Genomic DNA, 26,478 nt, shown 5'->3' with positions numbered 1-26,478 from the left:
TAATAGCCCTATAAGTAATGAGAGCTAATATTAATAGTGAACTTCATAACCTGGCGGCACGGTGGTGCAGCAGGTAGTGTTGCAGTCACACAGCTCCAGGGACCTGGAGGTTGTGGGTTCGATTCCTGCTCCGGGTGACTGTCTGTGAGGAGTTGGTGTGTTCTCCCTGTTTCCGCGTGGGTTTCCTCCGGATGCTCCGGTTTCCTCCCACGGTCCAAAAACACACATTGGTATGTGGATTGGTGACTCAAAAGTGTCAGTAGGTGTGAGTGAATGTGTGACTGTGTGTTGCCCTGTGAAGGACCGGCACCCCCTCCAGGGTTTATTCCCGCCTTGCACCCAATGATTCCAGGTAGGCTCTGGACCCACCGCGACCCTGAACTGGATAAGTGCTTACAGATAATGAATGAATGAATGAATTCATAACCTGTAATTCACTTGTAGCATATAGAATGTAGCTTTAAACCTTAAAATGCAGCCTGTTTGTTTAACTCTATGGATTTTGTTACATACATTACATACATTAGTGCATGAGAAAGACCTTTGAGAGATGATGATTTCATATATGTAACTCAATTTGAACACAGCCTGGAGATCTTCAGTTTTGTAATGAAACAAAATCTTTTCTTCTTGATCAGGGTTGCATTGGGTTACCTGGAAAGCTTACCTGGAATCACTGGGTGCAAGGCTGGGACATAACTTTGACAGGGAGCCAGTCCCTTGCAGAAAAGTTCATGCTTCTATTTAAAATATTATCACTACTTGTAAACAATTCAGTACGAGGTCTACTATGAAACCTGATGATATTTAAGATATATTGTTCTTTGACAGCTGGACAGCTTTATCCTTTACTACATAGTGTGAACTCATGAAAAAACGTTTTATGTCTACACATTTTAATCACAAATACCACTTTATATCATGAGCAATGTATTATGAGTACAGGGCATTTGGTTGCCATATGGTACCAACATGCAACAATGTTTCTAAAATTTGTAATGAAAATATCAGGACGATGGAATGACACCACCATTAGCTCATTCATTCAGCCATGAATAAATGACTTCAGCATAAAAACCATATACATGTCTGAAATGTTACAAGAATACAGAAAGGAATATGAAAAAAAATATTGGAAATTGTTCTTTGAAAATGTATTCAGTTACTCACTGGTTTTACTCACCATGCAGTAAATGGTCAAATCTCTGATGAGAATTCTACACTCAGTGGTTTTTTTCCCTATAACCTGCACTCCCTGTACAGGAGCAGCAAGCAGAGATGGATCACAGCCATGATTCCCCCTGACCCAAAGACAACCATTGAGTCGGCCAGTGAGAATGAGGGTGAGACCTGTTGTATAAAGTCGTTTAACTTTATTTTCAAATGTGTTTTTCTTTTCCCCCACTGGAATGAAGATTGATATTTTAGGTTTGTTGTTCTTGCAGATCTGTCTCAGGTTCAATGCATTAAGAGCTACCAGGCCCAGGAACATGATGAACTCACGCTGGAGAAGGCAGATATCCTTCAAGCTAAAACCATCACAAGTGATGGTAAGATATGCCAGCAGATCCACTAATTCTAATAATCGGTTTTGTGTTTATATCTATCTGCATACTTTGCTAGCCTCCTTTTGGCCTTTTCTTCATGGTCAGGACCCCCACAGTATCACCGCAAGAGCAGAAATGGTTTGGGTGGTGGTCATTCTCAGTGCGACAACGACTCTGACATGGTGGTGGTGTGTTAGTGTGTGTTGCGCTGGTATGAGTGGATCAGACTGCTGTTGGAGTTATTTGAAACACAAGTGTCACTGTTGGACTAAGAATAGTCCACCAACCAAAAATATCCAACCAACAGCATCCTGTGTCCACTGATGAAGGACTACACAGATGAGAGACTGTCTATTCACACCTACAAGGTGGATCAACAAGATAGGTGTGTCAAATAGAGTGAACAGTGAGTGGGCACCATTTTTACAACTCCAGCAGCACCGCTGTGTCTGTTCCACTCGTACCAGCAAAACATACACTAACACCACCACAACATCTGATTGTGACGTCAATATTAAGAATGATCCATCATGCAGATAATATGTCCGCTGTGGTGGTCCTGTGGGGGTTGTAACCTTTTGAAATATGGTGTAAAATGGGGCTAATTGGAGAACTACAAAGTGCACTGTGCAATGTTCAGTGATTAGTTAATTTTAAAGCAATGGCTGATGTAGTGTGGTTTGTGTGCAATGGTGCAGAACAAGAGAATAGGAGGGCAAGTTTTCTCATTATTTTTAATATTTATTCGAATTTTTTAATTTGTCAAATCCAGTGATATCTGCAGTTTTATCATGTTACAGAGGGGGGCGAATTTAGCATAAAGAGCCTTGCCTAGCGCATCCTTGACCTGGGACTCTTGTTCGTGTAGAGGGGTGTGCTGTCCCAAGCAGGAAATCAAACCCCACCATGCTTCAAACTACAATCTTCTTTCCTTGTCTTTAGGGTGGGTGGAGGGGATCCGGTTGTCTGACGGAGAGAGGGGCTGGTTCCCCAAAACGTATGTGGAGGAAATTACGAGTCGTAGTGCTCGCCTTCGGAATCTTCGTGAGAACATTCGCATAAAGTGTGTTACCCAGAAACTAGAGGGAGAGATTCACTGAGGGCTTGCCTCTTATATGGTGTATCCATTATTTAAACATTGCTTTATGAAAAAAATGTTGACGTCAGAGATATAATCATTATTTTGATAATGTACTGTCATCTCAACATTTATTTAATAAGACAAACCACTCTGGTGAGTCAGGAATTTGCAATAATGTGTATATACACCAAGGCTGATGAAAAATCGGTAGCATTACAACAGTAGCACCTTTAAGTTTGCTTTATATATTTTTCCTATTTGCAGATGTAGATATGTAGCAATTTAATAAACAAATCTCAGAGCACTACTGTCCTACAATCGAGAATGTTGCTGTTGCAAAAGCTTGTGTTGTCGTCCACTCCTGCTTTTAAAGCATTTACTTAACTATAGCTAGACAGCAGAGACCATTATTTATGATGGTAGGGTGTGGATATTTTTGTAATTTCAGATTGGAGAAAAGACACTATATAATTATGCTGAGCATGGTCTATAAAGCACAACAGAGATATTCCCTTGTGTTGGATTCTTGTAAATGTTTTCTCTCTAAAATAAATGTCAATATCTGAAATAAATGTCTCTGAATTTTTTTTGACTGGCATGCTGGGATGTGTATGAAACATCAAGTGATTTTTCTCCCCAATTTGTAGTCACTGCCAACTACCACTCACAATAAGACTTTAAAAGTTGTTTGAGAAGAGGTCTATCTACTAAACCTATATGTCTGTTTCCATGCTTGTATCCAGGGTCCCCAGCTGTGTGTGCACTCAGCAACAATGCTAACCTCATAAAGAGTGCTTTCACTCAAGGATACTCAAGTCTAGCTCACCTCATATCTCTGGCCTGGAGGCAAGAGTGAGACTGGGTATGAGGTAAATTGAATAGCTTTATTGTGACAGCTATACCAAGGGCTTGGAGTGGTTTAGCTGACTTTCCAGCTGTTCTAAATCAGAGTGGTGATGGCTGTAGAAAAGGAGCTGTGGTTAATAAGATAAGAAAGACTTGCTGTGGTGGCTTAGGAATGCGCTTCTAATTAAAGTAATTTATTACATCTCACAGAAACATTATGTACTTGTTGGAAACAACAAAGCTTTGGAGAAAAGCACACAGGATACTGGCTTTTCTTCATGAAAACACATAACATGCATTCCAGTAGACATCACTGAACTAATTGCACATCCTATTCTTACCTAACAAAGCACTAAAAAGTTCAATGGCACCTTAAGACCAAAAGAGTTTCTGTACAATTTGCTGCTTGTCAGATATTTGCCTTGGCACAGACGTCAGGCATATTTCCTAGATCATGGCAGCACAATACACTTGTTCTGTCCTTCATTTTGTAGCTTACAATTACATGACACCCTTACGCTTTTCTTCTCTTCTTCAGCTCCTGCGCTTCTTTGGGATCAGAGGTGGAGGTGTGTGGTTGGAGATGGTATGAGGCACCTTTTCAGGCTTGGAGAACAAAATATATATTTGAGTAAAGGAATTTTTGTGTAACACTCTTCAAAATAAAGGTGCTACAATTTTTTGGGAGATGCCAGAGTAGATCCACTTTTGATTCCCTAAATAACTATTGAATTAATGGTTTATTTATTTATTTATTTTAATTAGTTGTGCAAACATGAAAATACCTAACTTTAAGGAACCTGCACATAATTCAAAGGATATAAAAAACATGAACTGGTGTTGACCTTTAGCATTATGTGAAATTTCTCTGATCAGGCCATCTAATGTCCTAACAAAAATAAGGAAGGATTAAAAAAATGTGTGTTCATACCTGCTGTAACTGGAAAATCCAAGCTTGATAATCCTCTGGATAAGTGCATGAGACCATTAGAGGTTCCATTAGATCCCCTGTAATAAATACATAAATCATATTATCAATCAATCAACCATTTCAAGCATAATCATTCACTCATTGGTTCTTTACAATTCAATATTTCTATTCTTATACAAACTAGCACACTTCATCTAATAATTATTTGCCTTGGGAGCTAGGTAAAAAAAACATGCACAGTATAAGGTCCCCAAAGCTAAAAACAACTTACAAATGGGGCATTTGATTTAATTGGTCATTAGGGAGGCATATATACACCATAGATACACACACACTACACCTGCATGTGTTCTGCAGCTACAGAGGCAGGGTTAGAGCCTGGTAATGAATAAATTAATCCAGTATCATAAACCATTGAAACACTGTATTAGAAAAGCATATTTCAAGGCATAAGTATATTCAGTCTTACAAGTATACGTAAGCCATAGACATTCAGTTACAAACTTTAGACTGCAATCTGTCTAAATTTAGAGTGACCAGATCTGAATTGGTGAAAAAAAGAGGACACGTCTGTAGGAGGGGCGGGGACGACTACTGACGTGCAGACTGACCAATTAAATGTTTACAGAGACGGTTATCGACCAATAACGCTAGCTCTACAGTCAGACCGTCCAATCCGAATATTTTAGGCTACTTCACCACGCCCCCTTCTCACTCAAGCGAACCAATCGGAGTAGGGGAGGGCGGGACTAGTTTAAACGAAACGCTTCTCGAAATTCTATGTAAGCTCTAGAAAAACAAACTCCCAGACGTTTGTGAAATTCAGCCCTGACATTTTTTTAAGTCTAAAAAAGAGGACGTCTGGTCACCCTACCTAAATTGCAGTTTTGCTATTGCTAATTGCTAGGTTATTAAAATCATTCATTCTTGACTAGTCTGTATTAATTTACAATGACTCATATTTAGTTTGTAATTTAACAGAAGTACAGAAAAAATATTGTTTGGTATTGAAGTGCGAATATGCGGCAATGTTACCTCATGTTTATCAACTGTGAAAAATTGTACTTTTGCCCAGTCCTAATGCAGGCACCGCCATATGCAAAGTTTATTTGAAAAACTTCTAAAAATGTACGCATTAATAATGTACAAATCTACAATGAAGGCTTTCAAACCCAGTAACAGAAAATTACTTATTTTAATTTGCTTAACATATTTAAGTTTTAAAATATACGGGGTTTAACTTATAGGTTTGTTCACTGTAGAAAATGCATCTATGTATTTTTACTTTAAACTGGACTAGGATCTTCTTTTGAGCTAACCTTTTGGTTTTGCCACACATGGTTTAGGGTTTCTCAAACACAGGGCTGTCGACCTCTAGACCTGAAGCACCATCTGGTGGTCCTTGCTTTAATACTAAAGTGAAACTTCATCAATAATTGGAGAGTGATGGAACTTTTAAATAAAAAAAATAATAATAACAATAAAAAAGATTTTAACATTAAAATAAACAGTTGCTGCAGTTAGTAATTCACTTTCTACTAACTTTCTCGCTGAGTGTGCAGTAAACCTTGGGTTAAAACTGTCACCTGGCTTCCAAGAAGTGTGACACCATCTTGTAGTCTCTCACTGCACTAAACAAGATGTTTTCAACTTATCAGTTAACACCAACTTTTATATAGATACGCTATATCTGTCCCTAACACATGCATGTCTCTAATGGAATTAATCTCATGTGTTAGTAGATAAAATGATGGCCCTTGTGGCAGCTGACAGGAAGAGGACTGAGGCCTGTGAAAATGTGCTTATCATCTCATAAGTGTTTTGTAAATGTGAGTCACAAACCTCTAAAGAGAACTTTTAATTTCCTGTGCTACTTCTTTTTCTAAATGTCATGTAGCTTGAATTTTTTGGTTTCATATTTAGATTTTTTTTTAACTTTATTATGATATTTGCACTAGATATTATTATGTTTTTACATTTTAAGATACTTTTGCAAATAGTGGTGTTTCTTAGCTTATCCATGATTTATGATGCTAAATGTCCTTGCAAATTTTGTTAAAGCACTGCACCATCAAGGCTTGAGTGTCTTCTGCAGGTTGCTACCAACCAGAGGTTTTGTCTGATCCAGCGGCAAAGTCTTATGCTTTGTTTAGTAACTCTTTCTTAAAGACACATGGACCTCAGCCCTATCCCACTCCCAGGACTGTGCCCATTAATTTTGGGAGCTTTTATATGGCAAGAACATACTTTACCAAATATTCATAGACATCCCAGATAGCAAAACAAATATGTGGCTCAAATGTGGGCCAAATGTGGCAACTTTGGGTCACATCTGACCTTGAATGATGGCATTGAGTCACATCCTGTCCACACAACAGTTACCAATGCTGTAACCAATGTTGATTAACCTAAATGTTGTCTGTTGTAATAAACTTTGCCGTGATTGCATACTCAGACTTTTTCAGGAAATTTATGTGGCAAATTTAAACAACGTTGAATTTAAACATTTTGGTTTCTTGGGTTCCAGTTTCTCTTACATATTAAATCTATTATGAGAACTTTTTCCCCCACATAGCTTCCTTTAACTTTTCTCTTGCATTTTGCTTTAAATTAAATAAAGCAATGGGGTCTTTGGCATTTGCACAGTACCATATGATTTTTGAAAAGACAATTATTAAACATACCTGTAATTTCAAATTCAAGCCTCCCAGGCAGGGCAGATCTCTCCAAAGCTCTGATGCTCTTTCGCGGTAGACGACCCTGCAACATTACAAGTTTGGGACCTTTGTCACTGGAGTAATTCAGCTTCATGTACCAGTTCAATCAATTGAAACAAACAGGTAATTCCTAATGACACCAAGGGGAAAATATACTTTCCGTTCTATACTTCTACAGCATAGAAAACAGACACCTGTTCATACGAAGTGGCAGCTTGACCACTTTTGACATTTGCGACCCTCATGTTAATGTAATTATTTCAGAAAACTCAAAGCTTTTTCAAAACTACCATTTCAGACTTTTACCTCATATTTCACATGAAGACGTTGAGGGTCCACAGACAGGATGAGGAGGTCTGAAGGAAAGAGCACAAGCAGACGTTCCTGGGACCTCTGCAAAAAAGTCAACCCAGTCATCTGAAATAGTTTTTCACAGTTTTTCCTGTGAATGGTTAAGTGTATATTGGCCTGATAACCTTTACTCACGTGTAGCGGCATGTTGCTGATGTGTACCAAAGACACGTATGCAGGCTGGCCCATGTGCTGGATGGCAGTTCCCTCCCACTGCCAGACTGGAGACCTCAGTAAGTACCTCTTCAGCTCTTCCTTCTTCCAGCTCTCATCACATGGTAACTGAAATAGTGGCAATGCATTTTTTCTGTGTTCAAACTGGTCAAAGTGTCAAATTTTCTGCTGAAACACAGTGAATAAACAGCTTTAGGGTTAAGGCTTAAGATGAGTTTTAGTTTTTAATGACAGGAAAAAGTAAAAGGGGAATTCAGATTTCAGATTCAGATTTTTTTTTTTAATTCTGAACAATTAAATTAAGTTTTAACTCATACAGAGTGGTTTGAAGAGAAATGTTTTATTCTAGAGGAACTTACCCATTGGAATTGTACACAGTGGTGGTGAAGGGAACCAGCCCTCTAATGCATTTTAAATCTAACTGACAAAATTATTACATAAATGGTTACAGATACATTTAATAGTATATTTAATTTTAATTTAACACTGTTCAATTTTGTTTTTCGAGAAACCTTTTTGCAATAAATATATGCATCCATGGCAGAGAGTTATATGCAGTGTGCTATAAAGTAAAATATATAAAGCAAAATACTTAAAGAACTATCTTACCATTATCAACATTATAAATAACACAACACTAAATATGAAAAGCAACTCGGTTTCCAGTTTGTGTTGAATACACTGTGGTCCAAGATTTCTATCACCACCACTGCAAAGAAATAGCAATCACTCTACAATTAACAATTTTTCTGCAAACCATTCTGAATTACGTTGGGTGTCAGTGATAATATTTTGCAGAAGTCTTAAATTATGTTGAATCTTGCTTTAAGGTGAGTTTAGATCATATTTTTCTTGAATTTGTGTTGAAATAGGGTCAAATTTAAATGTAAACATTTGCCAAGCCTTTACAGATGGCTTATGAAAAAGCTCTGATCTCAATTCTAATATTCAGTATTGGCAAAATTGTAAAGAATCTCCTTATCCAGGAGTACCAGGATAATGGTTTTATCTTGGTGTTCACTATTTGGCCTCATGGTGGTGTGTTTTAGCTAAGTTACACTTTTTCTCCAGTATATTTCCAGTAGCTGTCATTAGTATTGGTTTTATATTGAAATTAATTGTGCTAAAAGGCACAATTAGCAAAAACGCGTAGCAATAAACACTTAGCATTTAATGCCAATTATGCATATGCATTATGACTTATGAATACTTTTCCTGATTTGAGCAAATGTGTTTCAGATGTTCATAGTTTTCACCAGTTTTATGAGCTTGCCTATAATTGTTAGCATTATTCACAACACTCATGGAAGAGTTTGGATTCTTTGGGTTGTACCAGGTAGGAGAGGGTGCTGTGGGAAGGGCTGAGTTGCTGTCTGAGAGATTTGCATTTTCTGTCATTTATGTTTTCTATCCAGCATTGTCTATCAGCAGCATCAGCACAGATGAAAATCTTCGAGTCCACCATGGGCCCTGCAAAAAAGAAAAACAGGAAGTCAAAAAAGCTCAGCATAATTGTATGTGTTTGGGATTTGTTTCGACCGTGGAAGCAGGAAATACAATGTCTAAAACTGAACTTGGATGGATATCTCTGCAGATATACTTCAGAGCAGAATGAAAGTCTATATTCTGTTTTTCAGAAATATAAATATTGTTGTTGAGGGTTCTGAATACAGTTAGTTACACATTTTCCACTTTTTTCTGGACACCCAAAATTTACATTTGTAAAACAGCAGAATCAAGTCAACACACAATATGTAAAGAAGAGGTTTAATAAATGTCCAGAACATGATCTAATAGGTTCTGAAAAGTCACAATGTGAAAATCGAAGAATTAATACAACTTTTAATAAAAATGCAATTAATATATTGCAACCTATGAACATTCATGGTTTACTTAATTAAATGCACTTCTGCATTTCTTCTTTCCAATGAAAATCGACCTTTGTCAGGCCTTAAACGAGTTCTCAAAACTTGACATGCGTTCTTTGCGTAAAAATCGGACATGGTGTGAATAGGCTGAAATATCCCAAGTACACATCTCTTTTTCTTCACCTTGCATCATAATATAATATGCAACAGGAAACATATCTGACGGCAAAAAAAGAGACTGACTCACCACTAATCTCGAACATGTGTGGAGCACTAGAGTCCTGCAGAGAAATAACTCGCACCTCAACTGCTGACAAGGGAAGAATGCCCTGCAGAGAGACACTGCACACTCACACGTGCAACACTCAGCAAAATGTGAAGAAGGAATAAATAGACACCATTTTTTCACATTTATATTTACAACCAAAAAGTACCTCGTAGATGAAATCATTGTTTGTGTTGTCCAAGGCCAGGATTAATAAGTGAAAGGAAAATAGAACCAGATATCTTTCACTCATCACCTGTTGGAAATAAATATACTTGTTCATGTGAATTATATGTTTCATGTATTAGTGAACAATCTTGAGTCTCATGCTTTTTTTTTATCATGACCTGTCTAGCTGAGGAAAGCAATTTTTTTTCTTGCACTGTTGAGGTGAGGTATTTAAGCAGTATGGCCATTAGATAATGGAAAAGTCCCCAGAATGAGCCAAATGTGCTACACTTGTCTGGGACATACTTAATTTAAACAAATCTATAATTCATAAATATGAGCATGCTAACTTCCAGTTTTATTATATTGTAATTCAATTAACAGTAAAGTCTGCACATGTATTATGCAGATGTATAATATGCAGCTCTGCTGTGTTCATGAAAACACTTGTGCCCTTGGATTCCAGGTAGATATTGAGCCCAGCACATGAACATATTTACAGAAAATAAATTAATAAATGGAAATTAAAGGACGTAACTAAAATGGCCAAGCACTTATCTTACAATACTGCTTACATTTTTCAGTTTAATTTCTTTGGTTTTTTTTTTTTGTGTTCAATGCAATACACACAAAAAATAATACACTACTCAAGTATGTGTACATATTTCTGAATTCTGAATTTTTATAATATAAACAGCTAATAAAAACTATATTGCTTAACAATATTAACATTGTTCAAATACCTTTGTGTAGCCATTGTATAAAGATACTAGCGAGGAGAAAATTATGTCTCCGTAAGTGTTTGCTGCACGACCTTCCCACTCTCTGACTGGATAAGTGTACAGCCTTTGATGTAGCTCATCTTTTGTCCACCCCCAAAGTACCACCTGGTAAAGCAAATCAGACAGTGCTACACATACGAACATCATGCGATTATCCTTTTAAACAATGCATGCACTGTATTGCATGTTTACATGTTTATATGATGAATAAACATTTCTTGTTGTGTTAGACTGCACTGTTCTAAGGGTAAAGCCAGTAATGCTACATAAATAAAGTAAGGGTCATACCTGTGAGTTCCTTTCCTGAGTGGATACTTTTGGATAGATTGGATCTGGAATCTTGAATGAAATTGCACATGATCAGATGAGTGTTTATTTACTTAGATATACTGAGCACATTCTACCTCCACTGCAAAAATGATCAATATTTTATAACAATAAAACACCTGCAGAATTTACAGTATTAATGGACAACGAAGTGAAAGGTCTTTGTAAATATGCAAGGCTTGATAAAATAAAATTAGCACCAAAAATTTCATTATTGAAAGATGGAAAAAAAAACTGTACTATTGATTTTGATCTGGAAAAAAAATCCACAAAATGTTATATGGATTTTTCCCCTGATTCTGAAAAAATGAATAACATGCATTTAATTGTAATTTTTCCATCCAAACTCAAAGCAGCAGATTTAACAATTAGTTTATGTGTCCAAAAACATTGATATATGTGTATTTCTCACCTCCTGTCTGAGATGTCTCACTGAGGGAGACCGAGGAGGAGGTTCTTGTGTCTCAATTCTGGGCGACATTTGAAGTTTACTCTCACCCAGAGTCCACACTCTGAAAACACCAGGTAATATACTCATTCACAGAAGATTCACAAGTAGAACCATTAAGAAAAAAATGCTAATATTATGACCTTATGATGAACTGTAAGCTGTTAAACTGTGGTCATTCTATTCGGTGGCTATTCACTAGCTTACCAAGTTAGCATAGCTATGCTAGCATAGTGCTCGCAAATCTTATCACAAACTCCACATTACCGGACGTAGTTTTTGTTCTAGTCTTTTGTACCATAACTATCGCAGTAGTTCACTACGGTAGTCAACCACAGCTTCAGTATGAAATAGACACCGTTGCCTGGATTTATGGACATTGAATTTTTCGGTGCAGACAGGTTAAAGTACTGAAGCCAGTACTGTACTGTAATAGTTTTATTTATTTCATTTATTTTATGTTTTTCTATGGAACCCTGTTGATGAGATTCTTTCATTGTGTAATTAAGGTTTGCACATTACTTAATAATGCATGAAAATTATTTTTTTTATCATTTATTATTTGTCCTTTGTCATGTAAAGCGATAGAGTAACATTACTATGTGACTTGGTACATTTTTTGTGGTTTAGCTGTAATTGTATGATTGGCCTTCTTTCAGAACAAGCAGATAAGACATTGGTCCCTGAATTCACCCTAACCCACGTTCAGCGGTATAGATAAGATAAGCCCACACCTCCAGTCAATTTGAATATCATTTCTTAGGTTTGTGATGGATGAGACACTGACTGTCTTAAGCCACCTGTTTTTCTTTACAGCAATGCACTTTCAAAGTTGAAATGCTCAGTATCTAGCACACAAAAACAACACCCTGACATGTTAACAAGACGGGAAAAATCCTTGATTTTCACTGGAGGAGGTCTTTAAGTCAATGGCTGGCATTCATTTTTCTGTGATTGGACAGCACCAGCAGAGCACCATACATTTAAAACATTTTGTCAGACGTTTTTGGTAGAAGATAAAATAATGTCAGCTGCAGCTTAAATTGTTACCATGCATTAGGATCTTGTTTCCATCTATTATTAAGCTATTTGGACACCCGAATTTTATTTTTGATATATGTCATCAGCAGGGCTCCTGTTCAAGTATAGTGATCACTCAGTCAAAAATAGATAAATAAAGAAACATTTCTACCTCAGTTTCCACCATGCGGCTTCTATGGAGATGGGTTCTTGTTATGTTATCGATTTAAGCTTAATACTGCTGTGGTATGTGTTTCATTGCTACTTTTATAAGCTACTTATTGTTTCTACCACATATACAACATAATCTACTTCAGGATGTTTATGGCCGAAGCGTTAGAAACACGTTCCACAGTACTCAAGTGAAAGTATGTGTGTGCTCTGTCCAAATTGTGTGTCCAAATTAATAGTGGAAGAATGAAGCTAAATCTCTTTTAAAAAATGTAAAAACAGTAAACAGGCCCAAAAATATGTCCAGAAAATTGTGGGCATGAAAACTGTTCATGCACATTTTATTTTCTTCTCCCTTTTCCCTACAGTTACAGATATCAGTAGGTAGTAAGTCCTGCTTGTGCCAAGTTAACTGCTTGGCAGGCTTTAGAATAGGATTAGGATTTTCAGAAATTGATGGCATTCACGCATTTCCTTTTGTGCTTTTTTATGGACAGTATACAAGCTGTGTATGCACAGTAAAATGCCAGTGTCCACAAGTAAATGTATTGTCAATAATAATGAAGGTTAAAAACATTCACGAAATTAATAATTAAATAACAAACTAAAACTGAAGACTGACATTCTTATGATCGGGAACTTTTGTTCTGTGCAAAATTATTTTGGCACTAAACGTTTAAATTGTATTTCGTTTGGTAACAAATTGTTTGAGTAGTTTTTATTTAAGTCAGATGTATGCTTTGAACAGAATGAAGCAAACAAAGACCAGTTTAGAGCAAGATAATTCAGTGTCATTAACACTTTATTATGTTGTCTTTCTTTCCTTTTTGGTTTTGCAAAATTTTTCCAGTGGATTTTCATGAAGTGCCATTTAATAATTTGCTGTCTCATCCTCAGTTACTCTCCACCCCCTTTTTCCGGAATCTACTACAGCCTTGTTTGACCCACCAGGCAAGCGTCCAGACATAAGCAGATTAACATGGGAGGTGAGCTGGGTGCAGACACTGTCCGTCTGACCCTCCAAATGTCCATATTCTACTCAGTGATAAGTTTACCACTTGTTATTTCCTAACCATACACAGAATTATTTTTACACAGTGTAAAAATACTAGTCTTCGTTGTGCAAGTTTCTTGTTGAATGGGCCAATATACATTACATTAACATATATGAAGAATAAAAATTATATTGGGTGTGGGCTTTTTTGGAGGGATGCTGCTGGTTGATGCCTGTCGCTCTGGCAGTTTGGACACATGTGGTGTATGAGCCTCTGATTACCTCCCTCCCTAATCCCTGCAGTTTCCTAATGAGAGGATTGAGCCCAGCCCTGTGCAAGACACCAGACTGCTCAAACATGCTTTACTCTTTCAATTAGACTTACTGCATTAGTGCTGCTTCATTTATTGAGCAAGAGGCTCTAATTAGATCTGTACCAGCATGGCTCCTACCCATCTGCAGGAAACTTTATCAGTCGATAAAACATCTAAAACAGTCTGTTGCACTTTCTCGTGCAACAAATGTAAAAAATCGAAGCATACATTTGTACAGCCTTGTGTTAAGTGGAAATAGAATATGATTTGTTTTGCAAAAAAGTAAATGTTATTGTCTGATGTATTTTCTGATTGTTCAAGCCTTTTAAAATGTTTTACCCTTGCCTGAGATGCATAGAAATTTGTAAATTATAAGGTGTTCATTGTGAACACATATCTTAAATATGTTTAAGACTTTTGATATCTGTGGCATTTAACTGCAACATACGAGCTTTGTCATGCACTTTACAGGGTTCAGTTTTTAAACTCATTTCCAGATAGTTCTCACATTATTTAAGCATTAATTGTGGACATATGTTTATCTAAATATTGAACTGAAATCTGGACTGAGCTAGATTTTTTTTTTTAACAAAAATTCTCAGTGGTCTGGTATTTGACCGACACTGAAAGCAGGAAGTGGATGAGTAGTTTTACAAGCCAGCGTTAAAAAACAATGCAATTAAATAAGGGACCATTTGAACCAAATATATGTTCTTACCCTGCCCCGTCGATCTCAAGGAGTTCAATCTCATCTGGACCCACATCGTCAATGCCTGTGGTTATTGGAGTCACACTACAACATCCCATGTCTTCTGAGGCCACAGTCTCCTCGGCTCTCCTTTTGACTTTTCCACTCACAGTGGCCCAGTTGTCCCTCCCTGTGGCTACACACTGAGGGCCATCTGCCCCCTGTGCCCCACTCACCCCAACAATCTGCCCTACACCCTGATCCAAACACAGCTACGCTCCAGCCTTTGAGGGGTAGGGCGGAGTGAACAACAAAGCACTAGAGAGAAATAGAAAGCGGTATTTTTTGGAAAAAAGACAAATCAATGGAACTTGTGCCTACAGTAGTTGAGAAGCTATGAGAGATACGTACTGCTACAAAAGAAGCAAGCTGACACACAGTACATAGCAAGAAACATGTGCTGCACTCTTTCTTCCTGTCAGTTTGAGCTGTGACGCAGCTGTGGCCAAGCCAACTTCCTCAGAATCCTCAGCAGTCTCTCTAAACTGCTACCTCTTTGCTTCAGCAGTACAAATGAAGCTATTAATTACAGGCGCACAGAGGAGATATAGAAGCAATGCCTCTGAAGTAATACCCAGATCAGATGATTACACGTCAAGGAGTCCATATACAAACAATTGTAGTCACAACACCAGACCGCAAAATGAGTGTGAGGTGTGTGTTTATAGTGAGGATTGGTGCACAGTGTTCAGTTACATTTTGTTGTTAGTGTTTAGCACATTTGTTGTCTGGTGGAGGAAAAGTGGTGGGTGGCTACTTGGTTGATCTGGCTGGACCACAAACCTGTTCAGTGTTTTTGTACATTTAATATTATACTGACCTTTGTTGACCTTTTGTGCAACAATAAAGCAACGTAGTGTTGAGAAATTCAAAATTGTTCTCATATTGGAATAATTTAAACTTTCATTTATAGTCACAACTCTCACAAGTCCTGACAATTCTAGTTTTTCATAAGGGGTAACGTCTTTAGTTTACACAGATGAAATTATTATTCGGCATCAGGAGAAGAACAAAACAAAACAGAAAATGGCACAGATGCCTGAAGCACTGAATACAGGATCACCTTTTTTCTGTCTATAGCTTATTCACTCCTTGACTTTATTATAGCTTCAGTTTTTAATATTTTGTTTATTTGATATTTTTTAAATCATCTGCTGACATGTTTCTCCATGCTTCAAATAACACAAAGCACATTTATTTGAGGTTTGAGACCTGGGCTTTGGGATGGTCTGTTAATTGTTCTGCAAGCATTGTTTTTGCAAATGTTGTACTTTCTGTTTCATTTTCTTTGTAGTTGCTTTTCAAAGTGGAAACACAAATGCCTGATTTTCTGTAAGATATTAGGCTTTCTCTTGTACCTCAGAGATTTAAGTAAAGTTCAGAGTTTGTGTTGGTGGTTGTCTACCAGGTCTTGTACAGGTTAGATCTCTGCTTTGCTCATTTCCCTGGGTTTTTGATGTTTTATTTGTCTTTGTTTTTCCTTATGCATGTGGATGGTCTTAAATTGAATCATGTAAGAAAATGTGAACTTTTACTTAATGGTTTGTGACATTTATGCATTAGTGAATGCCCTTCCTCACACTTCAGTGCTGAACAATTTCAGTAGTAGCCAAACCGCAAATGGAATATGAGGTGCTTGTTTACAGTAAGGAATGATACATAATGTGGCACAGTTACATTCTGGGTTAGCACTGGTTTTTGGCGGAAGAGGAATAAATTGTAGGTGGATGCATGATAGATATTGTTGTACCACCAAGTTGTAATATGTTATTACATTCTCAGCATATTTTACTAAGCTTTCAAAGCCTTTACCATATGATTAAATACTGCAGAAATTCAGAAATCGTCAGGCAGCACTTCATTCGATCTTTTCATTTCTAGAAAATTCTTGTATTTTGTGTAATCTTCTTATACTAGAATGGGCACATAATGACTGCATTTGTTTATGATTGGTCACATGAGTCAGTACTGCAGCTGATTGTCAAGTATGCCCATCCTCACTCTTTTTTTGGTGAGGTGTTCTCAGTGCTAGTGGAGGTTTCCAGCTTCATTGGGCGTAAAGGCTGACAAAGGAGTGACTGGGCCAGGTCAGACACTGATGGGTTGATGAGGTGAAGACTCAGTGCATCTTGGACAGTTCGAGCCCTTAACCCCAGAATGGGGTTTGATTCTTCTGCCAGGGAAGGGCTAGAAAGTGATGTGATGGTACTCTTAGCTTTTATTGGCTCTAGTGGCACTCTCTGGTTAGAGGTCATCCCAGACTGCTCCCATGTGCACTTGCTTAGCTGCAGTTCTACACGATTGGGGATTGCTTTGTTAAGCCACAGGCAACTTTGTTTCACTTCCACTGGTTTAACACTGAGACTGTTTCGGGCCATTTTTCCTGAGACCTGCTTAGACTGGGGCCCAGCAAGCTGTTGTGAGCATGAAATGGAGGTGATAGCCGAGGAAGTGAGGTTTGAAGAGGTGTTGTGGGTGGGGCACACAGATGAAGGCAGTCTGTGTTTGGCTGATGCTTCTGAGTTAGTCATGATATTGGGGGATGCAGATACCCCATTGTTCTGTTGTGGCTCTTTGAAGGACAATGAAATTGAAACAGAGTTAGAGGAGGAATTAGCTGACACAGAAGGTAGACACTGGTTGGGCATGTTTTCAGAGTAATACGTGGACTCTTTTCTCTGATTGGCTAAATCTCCATTTGGTGCAATAGTAGCTGTGCTTGTTTTCTTAGGCATGGTGCTGCTCTTGGTATGGGTTGTCCTGATAGGCCCTGCTGTTCTGCTCCTTTGTTTTGTGAACGATTTGCTCAAGCTTTCACCATAATAAAGCAGTACAAAGTCTCGCTGACTGGTCAGTGGTAACAGCTTCAGTCCACAACGGCATTTATTGAAGATCTCTATGACTAAATCTAAGAAAAGATAAGCTATGTTAAAAAATGTTGTGTCAGATGTTGTCACATTTATATATGTAGATTCTAAATCTCACAAGTAAATGTGTGGCTGTTTGTTTACAAAGTTTCTGTAAAGAACATTGAAGAGATCTTTAGGAAAGCAGAAATGCACTTATTTGCAATGCACTTATTTTTAAACATGCAAGTTTCCCCAAGCAGTTTTATCATGCCTTACCCAAGGTTTCAGTAACTGCACTTGGTACCACCTCCTTTAGCACTTCACAGTTTGTATGAAGGGCAGGGTTGCAGTTCATTTCTAGCAACCAGACCTGAAAAAACCACATGCTATGAATATGATAGAGTTATTCATAGAAGCACAAATTTCATCACATTATGAAATAAGGTTTCACACAGTAGGGCAATTAAATATATATATACAAATGAACTATATATATATATATATATATATATATATATATATATATATATATATTTCTTAAGCACTATAATCATTTGTATTGTATTACAACCAGTTAGTACTAAATAATTTACAGTTGATCCAGCATATTAACACTTGATGATCTGATTTATGATTAATCAATTCCTAACCATTAGATGGCATCCTTACCTCATCATCTGTAAATTCCTCCAGTTCATTTGTAGTGAAGATAAAATGCCTTTTTGAAATGTTTGTTAAAGTTTCTGTATCTGACTTTCTGCCACCAAATATTGCACTAGAGCACCAGCATCTCAGACCAACACAAATGCCTCATATAAAGCCTTCCCTTCAGCCATGGTATTATTATGGGATCCTTCAGCTGTGCTCATTAGTGTAGTTACGGTTTTTCCAAGTATTGTGAGATCAATTTTAACTCCAGGACTGCACAATGACAGTGCATGATCTACTTTTCTGCTGTTCAGAATATTACAGAATTATATACCTTATTTCATAAAGACCAGTTTCTCTTGATTATTTTATAGTGATTATTTCATAGTGCCTTATGCTCAAGGCTAACCACAGTGCTGGATGCAGATGCTAACTTTATTGGATTTGTGAACAAACTGATCTTGACAACAAGCTCTCAGAATGGAACTTGTTTGTATGTAAAACAGTAACTATACTGGAGCTTGAAGGTTGATGTTGTAATATACATAAAGAAGCCTAGATCCTGCCTATTAGCATTGTGCAACTTCATGCTTAAGTCATCAAACACTAGCTTCAAACCATTTTGACTTGTTACGTAATCTCAGATAGACTTACTTATGTGCTTTCTTGCACATATATCTATAAAAATACAATGTTTCATCCTGCTGTTCCTTGAATTGACTGAAATAAGGATTTATATTTCTACCTGCTGTGTGCGATGAGCAACAGCTAAGATAGATATTTATAAACTGTTGATTGGAGCACACACAAATGCATAATAATCCTGTAAGCTGGTGTCTTCAGCCTAGGGACCACATGTTTATTGCTGCAAGTAGAGGGGTTGCCTAGCAACTGCTTGACAGGGTAATATTTAGGATGAACCGTAGGGAAAGGCTGTGTTTAAGAACATGAAGTTGTCTGAGAAATATTCAAATTTTTGCAAGCTGTAACATAATTAACTTGGAAAAAAGAACAGCTGAGAACATGTTATAATAAAACAACAATCATTACAAAGATACATTTGTAAGATTACTTATTTTCTTTTCAAGATAATTTTCACTGTAATTCCCAGTGTGTCTTGTAAAGCATGCCATCCAGCCCCCAGTGTGGTAGACAGAGAAAACAAACATGCAGCCTGCTATGTGTTGGCAAGAAATTAGTAGACTCTGCAGTATTGTATAAACAGTATCCCACCTTGAAGTTCTCATCAATCAAGAAGTCACACCCAATCAGATCAAAGTAGCCCAGTTTACACTCCAGCTTGTCTTTGACAGCCAGAAAGCACTGTATCATAATCTGCTGCATTTGTTTCTGTAGAATCAAACAAACAAACACACCTCCATGGCTTTGTAGTTTTTGGTTGGGGTTTTTTTTTTGTAAAATGATTCATTAAAGTTTCCAAATACAGTAAAGTGCAAAGTCATTGGTCACCAAAACAACATGACCTCCTTGTTTTAACTCTGTCCATGTTATCAGTTCCGCTTACCATAGCTTCTTTTTGTAGTTCTACAGTTCTGCTCTGCATACTTTCTTAAACACCTTTTACCGTTGTCAGGACCCCCACGGGACCACCTCTGGTTTATTATTACACTAGCATAACGCAACCACGTCAGTGTCTCTGCATCTCTGAGAATGATCAACCCAACAAACCAATAAGTGCCCATGTATGATCAGTGGAGCTGAGAAAATGGACAGTGAATGTAGAGCAAGGATCTGGTCATAATGTTATAGCTGTATACAAAGCATACAGGATATGGGCATATCTTGACGTTATTAATGCATTACTGTAAACAAGGTCAAAAAAATTTTTTTTTGTGTTTGATGTCAATGATTTACCTTGTGCAAAGGTTTTGGTTCCTTGTTTAACTGGCTGCCATGTCACAACGTTAAATTATCAAACATGCCCATAAACTGTTTACTCTCTTTAAACTGTTAACTGTTTTTTTTGTACTACCAACTTAGTTTACATTGAATCATTTTACCATGATGACATCTTCCCTGTACCACTTAGCTGTGTGATTGTAAGAAAATAACAAAAACACAGATTATAGCTAGCTGCTGTGCTCATTACTCAAAAAGCCCCCTGAAAACCCCCAAACTAAAATTCTAGTTTACAAATGTACTGGATAAATCAAAACTCACTGTAAAAGCACCCAAAACCCAGTCTCTTGGCATACACTTGGCCTCCATGAACGTCTCATTAATGTATTCATTGAAGCGTTCCATAGACCAAACTGTTTCTTCCTTCAGCACACTGTACAGAGGGTTTTTCTTCTGCATATACTGCATTAAAATCAGGTTGAAAAAATTAATCAGACTGCAGCAGTAAAACACATCTCCCAGAAGTAATATTCAAAGTCAGGAATGTCCTAAATTAATAGTAAATATGTGCTTACTTGATTGGTCAGGTGGGCAGAGAGGTTGTAGGAATTAGGCTCATAATAATCACAGGTCAGTCGAACATAACCATGACGAAAGAACACCACATATGGCGAGGTGCATGCGATGATACAGTATGATCTTATATCAAATTTTTTGCCATTAAGGAGCAAGGGGTTCTGGATGTACCTAAAAAGATCCAAGACCTCTGGTCTATATCTCATTTAAGGTTTAAATTTATCTTTACATACATTAATAATAATCATAATCGGTATGAAGCAACATTCACGTTTGTTACACAGAATGATAAGTTAAATAGCCAAAGTATCTTGATCCACTCTACACACCGTTGAACAATTTGTGCCTGTGGCATGCGGATAGGATTCTTTCTGTTCTGTAGGCTGTCCATTGTGTTCTGGATTTTGGCTTTGAAGGCCATGATATCCTCCAGATTCCAAAGGAGAAAAATTCCTCGTCCCTGGTTCAGGCCTGTTGGTTTGCAGATCCACATGCTGCCTTGACCAGCAGGTAATCCTACATCATAGACAGAACAGTTCACAATGTAAAGGTAGGTTCTGTGTAGGCAAAAAGTTGCTCACAAACTTCACTGTCATTTCAGAGACCATTCATTGACCTCATTGGTGCTGTCATTTAAAAAACAAACAAACAACTTCCTAATATGAGAGAAAAGAAAAATCCTCTTATATTTCTTCTGGCCCATTCAATGCTTACACAATATAAAGGACAGCTTGTATGTTTAGGTTTAAACTAACAGGCTCTATGCTGGTGTTAGTCAGGTCTCCATCTCACGGCTTCATTGGTTCAAAACGCTGCTGCTCGTCTTTTAACAGGAACACGTAACCAACATATTTTGCCAATATATGGCTTCCCTTCATTGGCTTCCTGTCTGTTTTAGGATTGATTTGAAGATCTTGCTTTTTGTATACAAGTCATTGAATGGTTTAGCTCCATCAAGGTCACTTAGATCCGCTGATCAACTACTTCTGGTAATCCCTAAATCCAAGCTGAAGCACAGGTGTAATCATGCCTTTGCAGTCATAGCCCCTAAACTGTGGAATGAGTTGCCAATACATGTTAGGCTAGCCCCTACACTGCTGTTTTTTTAAGTCCTGTGTTAAATCTCATTTTTATTCTTTGACTTTTAATGTAGTTGTGTTATTATGTTTTGTTTGTATGTTTTGGCTATGTATTACTGGACAGCACTTTGGTCAACATTTGTTGTTTTAAAAATGTGCTTTATAAATAAAATTGAATTGAATTAAATAAACATACAGTGGAACCTCTACTAACGAACGCCTATACTAACGAACTTTCCAAGATACGAACCGGGCATTTGAATATTTTTTGCCTCCACCAACTAACCATGACTCTAGAAACGAACCCGAGCCTCCGCGGAGCCGGCGGCTGGAAATGGCCACTGACCCCAATAGGCGAGTCTCCCAGTGTGCCCAGAGTTGAGTGAGCGTTTAAGATTAGCAAATTGTAGTTTTAGCAATTTAGCATTAGTGTAAATAACATACATCAAAATTCGTGCTAAGTTAAGCTGTATCTACGCTTCGTCTCCCCACATTCACCCACCCCCACCTCCCGTCATACAGCCAGTGCCTGTGTTACTCCTCCAGCCAGTCGTCCATCTTCGATATGTAACCACTTAAAACTTTATGTTAACTTTATTAAAACTAATTTGAGAGTTTTGTAAACATATGTCAGTGCAAAAAGGGTGACTTTCGGGTTGGGCTGGAAGGCATTAATTGTTTTCAATTATTTTAAATGGGGAAAATTGACTCAAGAAACTAACTTTTCCACTTACGAACCGGGTCACGGAACGGATCAAGTTCGTAGGTAGAGGTTCCACTGTATATTAAAAGTGATTACTGGAGAATTTGATATGACAGTAAAGAGTAGGAGAATTATTTGAAATGTCAAAGTGGATGCATGCAGGTTTTTTTTTTCTCAGTCCCTATTCCCATTTACCCTCTTGTTGAGCAAAGAAAGCTTCCCTCTCATCTTTCAGATCCATGCGGAATGTGTCTGGAAAGAACTCCTCCATCTTCATCCTCCTTCAAAACACATTCCAACTTTTTACAGAGAACATATTTCTTATGAATATGCTTTGATGCATTGATTTTATTAATATATTATCCAAGTTTGTGTCGAGTTTGACCTGGTTCCTTGTCCATGGTTGACTCTGCCGTTGACCCGTTCATACCCTCGTAGACTGTTGAGTAGGCCTATCTTTGTAGTCAGGATTTTGTTATTTGGGATTTGGAACACCAACTGCTCTCCTTTAAAAACAAAACAAAACAAAAAATTTCTAAAAACCCCACTATGACAAATGGAGTAAGTACATGAGGCGTTTAAAAATGCGGTGTTACCATAGAATCACCTGCTCTAAAGCTGTAGTAGCTGCGTGGAACCTTAACTTCACACCACTTCAGTTTGTAGTCTTCCCGAGACTTGTCATAAATACGCTGCCAGCCTCTGTTCTCACAATATGGAATTACTCTGAATTACATGTATAAAAAGAAATAAATGGTAGTATTTAATTTCCTTTAGTAATTTTGTTATTTCCTGACTTGTGTGTTGGGACACGTGTTTGAGATAGACTTAAGACTTGCGTTAACTTTTTTTTTTATTGTCGTGGTAGTGTGTTTATTTGGATGTCAAAAAATGTATTTAGTCATGTGAATAACTTATGATTGCTAGCTGCAAATCATCCTTTCTAACTACAAAAATATATTATGTATTAACCCTTTCTGTTCCTGAAATGTGAACTAATCAACTAATATGTGTCTTTCAGCACCTTTAAGAATATTTAAACCTTTGGTTTTGTAATAGGCATTAAGATTATTAATCAAATAACTGTGTGATTCATATGACCTTAAAACATTCATTCATTCATTTATTCATCATCTGTAAGCACATATCCGGTTTAGGGTTGCGGTGGGTCCAGAGCTTACCTGGAATCATTGGGCGCAAGGTGGGAATACACCCTGGAGGGTGCGCCAGTCCTTCACAGGGCAACACACACTCACACATTCACTCACACACTCACACCTATGGACATTTTTGAGTCCCCAATCCACCTACCAACGTGTGTTTTTGGACTGTGGGAGGAAATCGGAGCACCCGGAGGAAACCCATGCGGACACACCAACTCCTCATTCCGAAGCGGGAATCGAACCCACAACCTCCAGGTCCCTGGAGCTGTCCTTAAAACATTATGTGTGAAATTTTGAAAATAACTTACATTGAGGCCCCGTTTCTACCTCCAAAAAAAAAGAAGGGTCCAGGTCCCCGTGGCTCTTCTGGACACTTGTCTCCTATTTTGTCCCTCTGTGGATTGTGCACTTGTACAGACACTCTCAGCTGTTTTAGCCGTGACCAATGTAAATGGTGGTTGGAAGCTGTAGTCAAACATCCAAAAAAAAAGAGAGAAAAGGATAGTATTATGTTTTTGTAATGTATATGTAGTCTGTCTGGTAAATTACATTGGATACAAACACTACTCATCATGCTCCTGAATTGGATAAGCGGTTACAGACAATGAAAGAATGAATGAACAAACACTACTGATGTTGGCAATATCACTAATATTATTAATACTAGCACTGGAATCCAACTTGAGTAGACTACACTCGACAGAAAGACATGTATGAACTCTTTACTCCACCAAAGGGCACTGTAAATTGTACGGTTTGTCAGTTAAGCAAATTAGATTTAGTTAGCAAGAGCCTACCTGTGTTTGCTAGCTACATTCATTCTGTTAGAAAGAGGGGTTTCTGTGGCAGGGTTCATAATCGTCCGGCTTAGTTCCCGGAGCACATCAACATGTTAGCATTTCTTGATAGCAGCAAGGGGTTTATGGGGTTTATGTAAACGTTGGCATTATTGGTATTATTAAACTAAAAATGTCCTTACAGAATGGGCTAAAGGTGTTGGTAGGCATGTTCTGTTAGCATGAATATAAACAAATAATGCTAATGTTTACACTTTCTTTAGAATTAACTTGTGACCAAAGTAAGTCAGTTTTATTTCATTTAATTTTTATTAAATAATTTCCTTGAGAATGCATTTATGGCTCCGCCCAGCTCCTCCCAAAGTGTGCAAATGTGTCAAATGGAACATATTGCCTAAATCTCAACAACAAGTTTTAGTTGCTGAGAGATAATGTCAGAATATTCTGGCATATGTTCTTTAAATATCCAGACTTTATTCTCAAAATACTTCATTCTCAAAGTACTTAATTTCTTGAAGTTGTCTGACTTAATTCTCAAAATATTCTGACATTTATTCTTGGAAGTTTCTGACTTCCAAGGGAGTGGGGCATGGTTACAGGTCCAAACAAGCTCAAGGCCCACCCAGTCAGCCACTGTTAATTCACTCGATCTGGAAAGTAAGACACGGGACTCTGCCACAGCTTTGTTTTTGTGAATCGCATAGTGTGTCAAGCCCAATCAACAAAGTGAAAGTAAAGCACCCCCCACCTACGAAAGACTAGACACCCACTTTTATCGATGCCACTGGTTGTAAATTCCGTGCAGGTACAATTATTCAGTCCCAGCTGCATTTGCAATTTTATTTATGAGGAATAATGATTTTTGAATTATGAATTATTTTTGATAGCACATCTGATCCTGGTTGAGAAAGTCTGTGTTAGATCATAGCAGAGAAGATCAACAATGTCAAAGAAGCCTTTGATCCATCAAGGTGTTTAAATATTCTCAAAAGTGTTTCGTGACCATTGAACATGGACACAGTCAAGACCTTGCACATTTGGCGTCAATTCAAATCTAACAGTAAAACAAGTATTACATTTATTAACTACATTTGTGTGTTATTCACAAAACAGGATTTCTCTCATTAACTGGCAGTGATAGCCATATCTCATCTCTTATTGGCCTAACCTATTGATTATAACTGAGAAATCCCCAGACAGTAAACATGTTCTCAGGAAGGACAGCATTAATCTCTGAAGACTAATTAACATATGGCCAGGGCAGGCTGCAGTAATAACAAGTTCAGAACGACCAGAGTAAATGACAAGTCTCCTCCCTTCACCCATGCACACATGCATGCACACACACACACACACACACACACACACACTTTATATACACACACCTGGCTTGACTCCATCTGCCTTAATCACATGTTCTTTATTTGTTCCTTGAGGATCCCATTTTCTCCCAGGAGCTCTCTTCCACCTCTGCTGTTTATCTTCGTCTCCATACTCCATCTTCCCTTCCTCTCCACCCTGGTCCTCTTGCTCAGTCTCCTCTGGAGCTCCAGCATCTCCACAGATGCGTTCCTGTCCCGAGACACACTTCTCACGCCTATGAGCAGGCTCTTCCCTTCTGGCCAGTGACATCACTGCTGCTGACCTAGATTGTTGAAGCGGAACGAGGATATTCTGTCCGCCTTGTCATCAGGGCCTGCCCACCTGCGACTGACCTGTGTGAATGGCGGGAACGCAGCAAGCTTCACAAATGCACAGCTATTCAAGCGTACACCTCTGGTTACTCTTTAGCTTAGCACTGGCTGCTTTTGCTGGGGTGTAAAAACAAGGTTGTCTCAACAGTATAAGAATCAGTTTAAAGCATAATTTCCAATCTTGACTTGTAAAATTGACTTTTACAGTCATATGCAAATTGGACAAAACAAATGTATGCATTTGTAAAAACTTTATATAGAATTTAATGAAAAAATATATGTCAAATGTTTTAGTTTAAAGGCTCTGCAGGGGAGGGTGCCATTTGTCTTGGGGCTGAAAAGGGAAATGACAGATTT

At 37.8% G+C, this 26,478-nt stretch overlaps 3 protein-coding genes and 1 long non-coding RNA gene across 6 annotated transcripts in view; 2 read left to right on the top strand and 2 right to left on the bottom strand.

Moving 5' to 3' along the window:
- arhgef19 (Rho guanine nucleotide exchange factor (GEF) 19) overlaps positions 1-2,932 on the top strand; it is a 28,153-nt gene extending 25,221 nt beyond the window's left edge. The window contains exons 14-16 of the mRNA XM_066671457.1: positions 1,264-1,343; positions 1,446-1,550; positions 2,490-2,932. Of these exons, the coding sequence (XP_066527554.1) occupies positions 1,264-1,343; positions 1,446-1,550; positions 2,490-2,647 (343 nt within the window). The 3' untranslated portion in view covers positions 2,648-2,932. The remainder of the gene's footprint in view (positions 1-1,263; positions 1,344-1,445; positions 1,551-2,489) is intronic.
- Positions 2,933-2,961: 29 nt separating this feature from the next.
- Positions 2,962-15,610, bottom strand: LOC136696782 (probable pleckstrin homology domain-containing family N member 1). 3 transcript variants are annotated; one of them, XM_066671460.1, is made up of 13 exons: positions 15,104-15,610; positions 14,723-15,010; positions 11,470-11,569; positions 11,019-11,069; positions 10,692-10,835; positions 9,950-10,036; positions 9,763-9,844; positions 8,981-9,117; positions 7,609-7,755; positions 7,429-7,515; positions 7,090-7,165; positions 4,406-4,482; positions 2,962-4,080 (listed from the first exon to the last, which is right to left on the bottom strand). In XM_066671460.1, exons 2-13 carry the CDS (start codon positions 14,809-14,811, stop codon positions 4,009-4,011), a joined length of 1,149 nt encoding a protein of 382 aa, XP_066527557.1. In that variant the 5' UTR covers positions 14,812-15,010; positions 15,104-15,610; the 3' UTR covers positions 2,962-4,008. The 3 variants fall into 3 exon arrangements, with proteins under 3 accessions (XP_066527557.1, XP_066527556.1, XP_066527558.1); XM_066671459.1 differs by having other exon boundaries at positions 14,723-15,610; XM_066671461.1 differs by lacking the exons at positions 14,723-15,010; positions 15,104-15,610 and adding an exon at positions 11,649-11,681.
- LOC136696783 (uncharacterized) overlaps positions 11,481-26,478 on the top strand; it is a 39,079-nt gene continuing 24,081 nt past the window's right edge. The window contains exons 1-2 of the long non-coding RNA XR_010802636.1: positions 11,481-11,582; positions 13,594-13,682. This is a non-coding gene — a long non-coding RNA (uncharacterized lncRNA). The remainder of the gene's footprint in view (positions 11,583-13,593; positions 13,683-26,478) is intronic.
- On the bottom strand, positions 16,688-25,946 carry ttll10 (tubulin tyrosine ligase-like family, member 10). Its single transcript, XM_066673019.1, has 11 exons — positions 25,813-25,946; positions 23,939-24,095; positions 23,075-23,193; positions 22,853-22,973; positions 22,663-22,748; positions 21,015-21,201; positions 20,685-20,856; positions 20,431-20,571; positions 19,483-19,599; positions 17,878-17,971; positions 16,688-17,660 (listed from the first exon to the last, which is right to left on the bottom strand). The coding sequence occupies exons 1-11, from the start codon at positions 25,925-25,927 to the stop codon at positions 16,750-16,752; spliced, it is 2,220 nt and encodes a 739-aa protein (XP_066529116.1). The 5' UTR covers positions 25,928-25,946; the 3' UTR covers positions 16,688-16,749.

This window comes from Hoplias malabaricus, chromosome 5 (genome assembly GCF_029633855.1).
Source record: "Hoplias malabaricus isolate fHopMal1 chromosome 5, fHopMal1.hap1, whole genome shotgun sequence".
NCBI classification, from domain to species: domain Eukaryota; kingdom Metazoa; phylum Chordata; class Actinopteri; order Characiformes; family Erythrinidae; genus Hoplias; species Hoplias malabaricus.
The sequence above is the reverse complement of the archived record's forward strand: the minus strand, read 5'-3'. Positions and strand labels throughout refer to the sequence as shown.

Coding starts and splice junctions, on each gene's coding strand:
- LOC136696782 (XM_066671459.1), bottom strand. CDS start 14,811: ATGGGATGTTGTAGTGTGACTCCAATAACCACAGGCATTGACGATGTG. Junction 10,836..11,018: donor CTCAGGAAAGGAACTCACAG/GTATGACCCTTA, acceptor TTGCTTTACCAG/GTGGTACTTTGGGGGTGGAC. Junction 9,118..9,762: donor ACACATGTTCGAGATTAGTG/GTGAGTCAGTCT, acceptor TCTTTTTTGCAG/GGCCCATGGTGGACTCGAAG.
- ttll10 (XM_066673019.1), bottom strand. CDS start 25,927: ATGGAGTATGGAGACGAAGATAAACAGCAGAGGTGGAAGAGAGCTCCT. Junction 19,600..20,430: donor GGGTTTTGGGTGCTTTTACA/GTGAGTTTTGAT, acceptor TTGATTCTACAG/AAACAAATGCAGCAGATTAT. Junction 17,661..17,877: donor TGCAGTTACTGAAACCTTGG/GTAAGGCATGAT, acceptor ATCTTTTCTTAG/ATTTAGTCATAGAGATCTTC.